This window comes from Sardina pilchardus, chromosome 16 (genome assembly GCF_963854185.1).
Source record: "Sardina pilchardus chromosome 16, fSarPil1.1, whole genome shotgun sequence".
Taxonomy (NCBI): Eukaryota; Metazoa; Chordata; class Actinopteri; order Clupeiformes; family Clupeidae; genus Sardina; species Sardina pilchardus.
Window position 1 is genome coordinate 19641108 of NC_085009.1, and position 10793 is coordinate 19651900.

At 40.6% G+C, this 10793-nt stretch overlaps 1 protein-coding gene across 1 annotated transcript in view; it reads right to left on the reverse strand.

Moving 5' to 3' along the window:
* Positions 1–3025: 3025 nt before the first annotated feature.
* LOC134059839 (macrophage mannose receptor 1-like) overlaps positions 3026–10793 on the reverse strand; it is a 10673-nt gene continuing 2905 nt past the window's right edge. Inside the window, exons 3-6 of the mRNA XM_062516362.1 lie at positions 9976–10365; positions 9141–9488; positions 6363–6457; positions 3026–4381 (exon numbers count right to left, since the gene is read on the reverse strand). Coding sequence (XP_062372346.1) covers positions 4247–4381; positions 6363–6457; positions 9141–9488; positions 9976–10365 — 968 coding nt within the window. The 3' untranslated portion in view covers positions 3026–4246. The remainder of the gene's footprint in view (positions 4382–6362; positions 6458–9140; positions 9489–9975; positions 10366–10793) is intronic.

Consider the following 10793-nt stretch of genomic DNA (forward strand, 5'->3'; position numbering starts at 1 on the left):
GGGGAACAGGGGTAACTTTCCAAACATTTTGTACATACGTGAAATTGGAATGTACCCCTGTGGGTCTTCGCCGTTTTGTAAGTCCTAACAACTCAACAGTGATTTTGAGGCTGCACCTCACCATGGGCTTTTGGTGAAAGATCAGGCTGTTCGCTACCACCACGTGGCTCAAGAATCTCGACTGGTAGGCTACGTTCTACTCGGGTGGCCTCGAGTCTGGACTTTCTCACACTTTTTAGTTTCTGCTTTTTATTTTTAGCTTCTTCCTTAATAACTCATGCTGTTGCTTTATATAACTCCCTTATGTTGTCATTGGCACATGGAGAGTGAGCTCTTCTGCCAAGAAAGACACTTTTTTTGTCAAACTTGAAAAGACGTACCAGTATTTAAAGCAGAAGAATGGGCCGGGTGTTGTGCTTGTTATTGTGAAATGAGCAAGACTCTGTGACGCAATGTCAAACCTTCTTGGTTTCTGCCTTTGCCACAAAGGTGTAGGGGTTTGTGTCTGTTGGGAGGGGTGGGGGGTTGGGGGCTAAGGTGATGACTGTCGAGGTATTTAGGACAGAAAGAATTGAAATGAATGAAGTAAATGATCGGACTTGTGTCAACAGTTTTGTTCTGCCAGTATACTCAGCCAGTGTAATGTGACCATAGACCTTCCTTATCTTGACAGAGAATCTCCTTCACTCTTATTTATTTATTTTTTGGTTTGTTTAAAATGGCATAAAATGTCAATTTAGCCAGTATTTAAATGGTCCCCCTTGTGAGTATTCGCTATACTCTGGAAGCTCTGTACCATGTAAGATGTCCGAGGATCAATTTCCCAAAATTTAAACTTTGTCAGTATTTTCTTGAACCACCAGTGAGTTCCCACTTTACATGCAGTATTTCCAATGAAGCCCCAGCTTTTCCAGATACCAGGTCATGGAAAGGTCTGGAAGTCGCTTCCAATGCATTGGCTTTGGTGCTGTCTGAGAACCTGTTGTCAGTTGTCTGGTCGGCCCTTGTTAGGTCTTTGATTGACCTGTTTACCACAATGTTGATGTATGTTTGTTTAAGTGTGTGTGTGTGTGTGTGTGTGTGTGTGTGTGTGTTTGTGTGTGTGAATGTGTGTGGGTGTGTGTGTGTTTGCGTGCGTGCGTGTGTGTGCACGTGCAGTACATAATATACACACCTGCTGTACGCCTGCATTCATAGCTCAACCACTAAGAGTGTGCTTGTTTAGTTTGACACTTTTTCATTGATTTGTTTACATCAAAGCCATGTTTGCTGTTTGGGTAAACATACTACGTACTCCATCCTGTTTATTTGTGTTCTGTCTCTTTTTTTTATCATTTGTTACATAATTATGAATTATGACTTCTCATAAGCTGTTGTGATGCTCTCATAACCTTTTTTGTACTGTGAATTTAGTTAACCAGTATTGCACTAAACGTCACCTCATTTTCTGGTGTTCTGATTTTACAAGTTATTATGGACAATGACAGTAACTATGGATCATGTTTTTTTTTTTTTTTGCCCTTTGTAACTTAAGAAAAGGGAGAGGTGGAGTTTGGCTTTGTTTTTCTCTTTGATGTTCAGTGCATTGGAATTGGAGCCAAGGCACGTTTGAAGACTGGGATGAAACCGAGATTGAACATATTGTTGCTGTATAAAAGACCATGTACAAACAATCCCTTGCATATAAAGTAACTGCTGGAATACCGAATGACTATTAAAAAATGACTATTAAAAAACTGTTTAAAAAACGTCAGTAGTTTGTGTGATTTTCTCTCTTTTAATATGGAGGATGCTTGAGAGGTTAATTTACCCAGTTACCAATCCTCATTAATATTTAAACAAGTCTAATAATACCGATTGTAGAAGTAATGTTTTGAATGAGAATAATTTGGTTGTATTGTCATTAATCAAAATGAGAAGCAAGACATAACCAGTACTACTGTATGTATCCATTGGTGGGTAGTGAGTTGTCATGCAAAAGCACCAGAAGATAGGCCCCAGCCGTGGCGCAACTGGCTGGGGCACCTGCACCGCACGCCGGCGACCCGGGTTCAATTCCCGCCCCGTGGTCCTTTCCGGATCCCACCCCGACTCTCTCACCCATTCGCTTCCTGTCTCTCTCTACTGTCCTGTAAAAATTAAAGGCACAAAAGCCCAAAAAATATACTTTTAAAAAAAAAAGCACCAGAAGATATTCAGTGTGACACTCAGGAACAAATGTATAGAACCCTTCTTTCAGCCTTCCTCTCAACTAAACTCATGCTAAAGTAGTGGAAGAAATGCACTCTGACTGTGATCCACAACTAAATGGAGATTATAGAAAATTGCTACACACTGTCACCATCTGGTGGTCATTATTATATTGGCATGGATGTAAGCTCATACTCTGTCTGTTTATTCCTGTTTATTCCAAGAGGTGATGTGCTACATCATAAGTACGTCTCTTAAAAAACATCTCTCATATTGGTCTCTCCTTCATTCCTCCAGCATTCTCCTGAAAGTTGACAGACGTGGGAAGGAATCTGGCAGCTTGAACCAGTGATCAGAGTTCTGACTGAAAGCGCGTCCGTGTAGGATGCTCTTGTGTTTCCTCACGTATTGGGCTTTCCACCTCCCTCCTCTGGGTGCCTCTCATTCGTCCTTTTATATCCTCCCTTCCCCCCTCGGTCCTCGTTCCCACTGATCTAGATAAAGAATGATGGGGCGGCAACAATGGGATAGTCTATCCAGTGCTACTTATAGATCAGTGGGAACGAGTCTGGAGGACCCGAGCATCGAGAAGAGAGGTTGAGAATGGGTCAATGTCTCCAAACTGACTCCATCTAGTGGTCAGCACGTATAGTACATGCTCAAGGAGGATAGTAAATTACAGTAGTTCTAATGTATACAATCTACTGTATGAATGTCTTCAGACGCTATGCCATATGAACACTTGCCCTATGAATTAACTTAAAGAAACAAAATTGATGAGACAGTTCCTCTTTATTTGTGAATATCATATGTTGAATGGTTGTGTGATGGATATATGATTTAGCAGACCCTTCTGTCCAAAGCTGCGCAAACAATACAATAATTTGTAAATTACAGTGAACAGTTTTAAGATGTCGGCTAGGTGACGTTAAGGAAAATACCAGTAGTAATAATAATCAATAATGTCAATGCAATTTCAATTATCAGTATCCTAATGAAAATGAACAAATATCACTCATAAGAAATATTTATATACGGAATTATTCGATATGATTGATCAATCATATCAATACCTTGTCAAATTTAGTGGTGAGACCATTAATAATCAAGTTCCATAAATATGCAGCAAGCTTTAATGATGTAATTTACTACAGTACAGCCACACATTACCAGTGCTGTAATTCAGAACCAAAGATGAAAACAAGTTGACAGTGACAACCTTTCTGATGACAATAAAACATAAAGACATAAACCAAATGCACTGTATATGTCTTCACCGGTGACTGACAGGTAGAAAGGGAGATGCATACAAGTGCTGAAAATATACTCTCTTTCTCTGTGTGTGTGTGTCTGTGTCTGTCTCTGTCTCTCTCTCTCTCTCTCTCTCTCTATGTGAGTGATAGAACGAGAAAGAGAGATCTGCTCACACAAAAGAGAAAAAAGATTGAAAACGTAAGTCTCACACTTGATTCACACCAGATAAATATATTTAATTAAAGAAAAAGACATTTTCATGGATAGAACACCTGCTATGAAACATGACGTTTCCTATACGTCTGACTAGTCTGGGTAAACCCATACGAACCTGCTAGCAAATTTGAATTCTTGCTGGGTTGGTAAACATACAGTTTTCCGAACTTGCCGTTTTAGGCTACTACTCCACAGGTCAGGTGTAACCAGTGAAATTAAAATTAAATGTGTGCATACAAAATCATTTCAGAGGTTCAACAAACAATCTTTCTTGTAGGCCAAATGAAGGTTTTGAGAATGCAGTTGTTTACTCAATTCCAAAAGAAATATAGCCTATACTTTTTTTTTTTGGTGATTTAGAAAAATCAATGGGCTCCTTTTCAGCCCAACCTGCACAGCAAATTCATATTTGCTAGCAGGTTTGCCTCGGCGCACCTATGGCTATATATTTGATAAATGCACGTTTAAATTGTTTTAAATAGATAAAATAGTTAAATAAGCGTAATAATAGACCCAAATAAACACATCAAAAGTTTAAACAGATCAACTACTGTCTGTCTATAGGACCTTTAACAATTGCAAGCTCTCAAAGTTCGTCTCTCTTAGCTCGTTTCTTGTTTGCCTTCTTGTCTTTCTTCTCGGTAAGGACATTCCCATCTGCCTGCTGTCTCCAGGTGACACGAGTGACTGGTTGACCCTCCGCCAGGAGCTTTTGATGAATCTGAGGAGGTGAGAGAGGGAGGGTCAGACCCCATATATAATCCATCTATTTCAATTTGGGCCTTCAGTATAGGCTGTGTGAACCCAGCCTGAACTTCCGGGGAATTTGAATTTCTCCCGGCAGCTCAGGCTGGACACCAGCAGATCTATTTTCGCTGTTTACTGCCAGAACCTTTGGCTCCAATCAGAAACGGCCATACTCTAGTCCTGGTGCCGAAAACGAAACTTAAGCGATGCGAAGTGCAGTAGAAACAAAGCGCAGCCTCGCCAGACTAATGTTCAATCTTAAAAGATTGAGTTTAGTATGGTGAAAACCAGACTATGGCTTTCAGTGTACTGAACTGTGTATTACTCCTGCAGCCATTTCGGCATCACACAGAACAAGCTATGCATTTATGTATAACTGTAGGCCTAGCTAGGCTATACATAAACGACCAGGCCTACAGTATTTGAACCTATGCAATTCATCTTGTGATGTATTGCATACAAAATGGTATCCCTCCCTCATCTAGGTATCTGAAATGGGTGTCTTTGTGATTTGATTTTTGTATGCTACGGTCAGATTTTAAATGCTGATTGTGTGTCGTTCATGTTGCAGCTTTACAAGAGATGGATATCAATAGCTGCAGTTTTACAACAACAACGAGTCCAGTGATCACAGACCCAGCTGGAGACTTTTGCCCTGTGAGCGGGACTTTCCTAAAAAAAAAAAAAAAAAAAAAAAAAACAGAACACAAGGGGTATCGCCTGATGGATGGAGGCATACTTGGCGTGGATGACTAATATTTGGTTTGATACAATGTTTTGCACTTTTTTTGCTGAAGGTTTAAAAGAAAGATATGTGTTGTCACTGAAATATTAAAGGAACACTCCACCGTTGTTTTGTATTAGACCACTAACTTCATCTCTCTTTGGATCCGAGTGAATGAACTGGGCTCGCTAAGTGCTGTCAAAGTAGCGCCACGCACAAGAGCTTTTGAGTGCACGCATTGAAATGCAAGAGGTATGTATCAACTTCTTAGTTTAGGGAATAACATATATAATATGAAAAAACATTGAAGTGTTACTTTAACATTGAAGGTGCTCTAAGTGATGTTGGGTAAGGTCACTTCTGTTGACGTTCAAACAAAACAGAGAGCTCTCTACACCCTCCCCCTCCCTCCCGTGCAATTGAAACTCTCCTATCTTGCATATTGTCAGTGCTTGGCTGGAACAGTTTGTTATGTTTGGTCCAGGCTGGACCAAGTTTTTTTTTTGTTGCCGTTTTTGGAGCCTGAACTGTCCACAGAGATTCACACATTCAGATAGGCTTACATTTATTGGACTTCATTTCATCAAAACAGCCTTTTGTTGCAGTGTTACAACTAACTCTGCATATGGGGCAGGTTGTAGCATTTCACCTATCGCCACTCTCGGTGGAATTGTATAAGAATGGTAGGTCCTACAAACAAACTTCAAGTGCACATTTGTAGCAGAAATATGTATATATTGTTTGTTTAAAACTATGAGTAGTGAAAATATAATATTTTATTTTAGAAATATAATGTATAAAGTAAGTCAAAACCAAAATGTTTTACTTCGTTACGCGCTCCCCCTTGTTGTTATTGGAATCCTGTAGGATTTTGGTTCCAAACTCTAATTGGAATCTTTTAGGATTTTTTGATAAGGGGAAACCAATCCAATCCAATCCACTTTATTTATATAGCACAATTTAAGCAAACACAGGGTTTCCAAAGTGCTGTACAACACAACAATAATGACAACAGTAGAACAGTAGAAAAATAACAGGATAAAAGTAATACAATAAAATAAAATAACACAAAATAATAAAATAAGAAATAAAACAAGTAAAAACAAATCAGATAAATAAGTAATTAAATAAGGACCACTGCCCACACAACACATTTACATACATCACATCAACACACTACCTGGTGTTAAAAGCTAGTGAACAAAAGGAAGAGAGGAAAGATTTACTGTACCTGCTCTGCCATGGCAGCCTGGACAGCAGGGTCATTCATATTGAGAGGGGAGTCCGTACTGATGGTTACCTTCACCACCTGTCTGTGTGGTGTGGCTGTAGAGAAATGTACGCACACGCACACACACACACACACACACACACACACACACAGACACACACACAGACACACACACTTTACACTATGTAAAGTTTGTTGATTAAGTATTCCGCCAGATGTATGAAAACAGCGCACGTCTATTTTGCGTTGAAAAACTTCTGCCTTCTGAGAGCAGGTGTAATCCAGATTGCGGTTAAATGCGTCTATTAGAAAAACTTTTAGGGACAGCTGAATCAATATTCAGAGCATCCGTTTTCTTCATTGTACTATGTCAAAAGCAACCTTAACTTTTGTTTGCCTCTCTAAAATCGTATTTTCTCTTTCCGACATAACCTACACTTCCCAATCTGTTAGACATTATGTCATATCCCAAGTCTACGTGCAGTTAATAGTTCAAGTATTTTTTAAGTGGATTTGTAGAACTACTAGGCCTACTCTGTCTGTCGCTGCTCGTTGACATCTCTTTGTATCATGTATGATCGCTAAACTTTGATTATTTTTAATGTTGCAATATTCAACTGCGCTCGTTGTTCAGCTCTGCACACGCAATTGGCATGGTACAGGGGGCGGGAACGGGCGGCACTGAGCGCAATTAACGTAATGAGGTGATAGCTTAGTAAATTCCATGCAATATAGCAAACCACAGCGTTCGCACTCTGCGCATACAAAAACTCGCTATAGACCCCTGAAGTTCGCCTACAAAAAAGCCACCATCTTTGCCCAAATAAGGAGATCCGGTATCTTGAGATTTTTTTTCTATGGGAAAATAACATGGGGATTTTCAATAATCGCACCTGTTAAACTCTCGCGGGGATGATGACATTTGAAATGCAGACCTTTTTCACTACACAGTTTTGTCCACTGCCGTCTAGTGGATACTGTGATCTTCGGCAGGTGAAGACGGCACACTTTGATCTTTGCTACCCCAAAGCTAACTTACAATACAACTTGCCATAGGCAGTTAGCTTCAATTAACTCCCGGATCTCCTTATATGGGCAAAGATGGCAGCTTTGGATCCTTTTTGTATAGGCGAACTTCAGAGGTCTATTAGCGCTGTCTTAGTACATCTGGCCCATAGTGTTGGCATAATGTGTTTTTTTTTTCCATATACATTGTTAGTGTATGACCAGAGGATAATTTAAAGTAGCCTACAGTGCATCTGACTGGACACAACACAAAAGGTCAGGCCTAAGCACTCTCCATATTGTGAAATCACTCAAAAGAGATCCATTTTCCAAAGGCTGCATTCTGCACTGGGAATCAGAGCAGATCATATGCGGTATATTTAAAAACAAACAAAATATTTTTTTAAAACAACAGCATCCTTTCACAAACCCTGCATTATTTTGGTCAAATGGCTCAACCAATTGTCATCTTCCTCTCTTTACCCCCTAATGCCTTTCGTCATCACTCTCGTCACTCGTCCTCTTCCACTTACCGTAGATTTGGATTTAGCCCTGCAGCTCAGGCTGGAAACCTGCACATCTATCTCTCCTGCTTGCTGTTCACGTTTGGTTTGCTGGGTTCAATCACAAACTAGCTTATGGGTCATTCCACGCCAAATCAACCAGAGCCCACGCACTTGCGTCTCAAAAAAATCTGAAAAAAATACCATGTGTGCTTATGTTACCCTGGAGACACTCTGTAAAATGTTTTTGTGCTAAGATCAATACTTTTCAAGTAACAGCCAGTTTTACAGGGGGAGGGGGGTGTCAAATTTGTTCTGCCTCTTTTTTTTGTCAAAGTTCACAAGCTCATTGCTCAAGAACTAGAATCTGTAGGAGGCTCAAATGTTGCAGGCTGGTGCATAAATAGGAATAGTATGCAGTAAAATCACCACGAGTAGTCTGGATGATCCTGCATGGTCATAGCAGTCCCTCAAAGTTGATCAAAATTTTATTGGAGTTCTTGGCTGGGCTCTGTTTAGGCTTACAGAAGACATATTTTTACTCAACATAGGCTCTTGATTTTTTTTCTCTTATTGAGATCAGTAGAAACACTTTCCGAAAAAGCAATGAAGAGAAAAGAAAATCCATCAGGGACTGAACAGCAGACCTCACAAGTTTGAAAAATAATTTTGGATCTCATATTCAGAGCACCCTAACACCTTGTGGGAATATACAAAGATTTTTTTTATATTTTTTTCGTTAATCTGCATTACCTCTTCTTTTTAAAAACACCAATTTTACTTGTCTTATGCGAATCTTTCTTTTTCATTTTCCACCCTAAACATGGACAAAATGCACCATTGCATGTGCATGAGTGTCTCCTGGGTAACATAGGCACACATGGTATTTTTTTCAGATTTTTTTGAGACGCAAGTGCGTGGGCTCTGGTTGATTTGGCGTGGAATGACCCTTATTCAAAAGGTGCGCCCGGATCGTTGGTCTGATTGGTTGAAGGACTATCCAAATGCATACAGAGAGTCATTTGAACTATTAAAGTGCAGACTCCCAGACTTATGTTCTTTGAGTTTGATCTGGTGATAGCCAGACTACCTCCTCCTGCAATGTTGGTTGATTTCAGGTTTTGTTGATGATACGTAAACTCACCTGTTACCTGCAGATGTAGCCTAGGTTGAGGATTTGCTGGTGGGTTTCATTACATTTTTGTGCTTAAGCAATTACAAAACCACTGTTAACACAGATAACTAAAGCACATGCTTGAAGAACACTTACCACTCTCACAGACAAAGCCGAGTTTCTCCGTGCACAGTGCGTCGTACCATTGGTTATAAGATCTATAAGTATAGTACTTAGCACAGTTGTCATGGAGTTGGCCATTGTTGGGTTCACTGCTGGTCCAGGACGTGAAACGGGTCTTGCTCTGGTCAGACCACTTCCAGGTGTCCCTGAACAGACCGATCCACACTCTTTTGTGATCAGATGCTTGCGCCACCTGCTGGTTCTCCTCCTGACTCCTGGAGCTGGCCAGGTCCGTGTGATGCTCACGGCAGTACTCCTGTGCAGCGCTCCAGGGCTTCAGCAGGGAGATGAGGATGTATTGATTTGCGGCTGTTTCTTTTTCTGCCATTAAATAAGAGATATTTTGTTAAAAAAAATAAAACTAAATTATACACAGGCGAGCCAGTGTTAAATAAGTGTAGCTAAACTGTTGATATATACAGTTAGGAACAAGATCAATCAGAATGGGGACATTTTATTGGTTTGTGGTTTGTGATTGCTTTAACCAGGGGGTTCCTCCATACTGGTAAAACACAGCAAAGGTGTCCAGCTTCACTAATACATTCAACACTACACACACTTCAAGAGCACCTGGCATAAGTGGAGTTTACCGACGTAGACAACAAGAGCACTCAGCATTTTCTTTTTTCTACTACACATCTAATGCATGGTATAGCATGAGTAAAAAAACTTCTTTCACATGACATAACAAATTATTGCACAATATTGAACTATGGAATAGTACATATATAGGCTAAGTAGGGCTTACTCACCATCACCATACATTCAACACTACACACACTTCACACACTAAATATGGCCGACTCACCATCATAACAGATAAAAGGATGTTTGAGGGTGCAGGGTGAGTCAGACCAGGTGCCGTTGTGGAAGTCAGCACAACTCTCATGGCCTTTAAAGTTGTCAGGCTCTCCACTGCTCCAGTTGCTAAAACCTATCTGCTCTAAACCACTGCTATCAAGAGACCACCTCCAGCTGTTTATGTCATTATACAGCCCTATCCAGACATAGGCCGTTGGATATCTTGGGTTTATATAGTTGTGAAAGTTGGTCTGGTCCCCTTGGCTTCTGATGGAGATCAGGTCGCTGTGGTGTGTCCTGCAGTAATTCTGTGCTTCCTTCCAGTTGAGTTTCTTAGTCACAAGGTGGTACTGAGGGACAATGGACAATGGCTCGCAGAGACAAGAGGAGAAGAGGCCTGTTGACAGATTCAGGGTTGGGGAGTCACTAGTTACATGTCAAGGAATTCAATCCTTTTTTTTTTAAGTATATTTTTGGGGCTTTTTTGCCTTTATTCATAGGACAGTGAACAGAGTGACAGGAAACAAGTAGGAGAGAGAGAAAGATGGGATGGGATTGGGAAATGACCGCAGGTCACACTCGAACCTGGGTCCCCGTGGGCACTCGGACCCATACGTGGTGAGCGCTGCAGCCTGTTGCGCCACAGTGCCCCCTAAGTAATTACATACTTAAATCACAAAACAGTAATAGAGTTACTGAGCAAAAGGTGTGTATGGAAATTAGTTACTAACCGAGCCAACCAATTCAGAATTTTGACCACCCGGTAGCACATACCGGTAGGTGGTGGTGGTCATGTGACCTAACAATGATTTTTATTACCAAAAT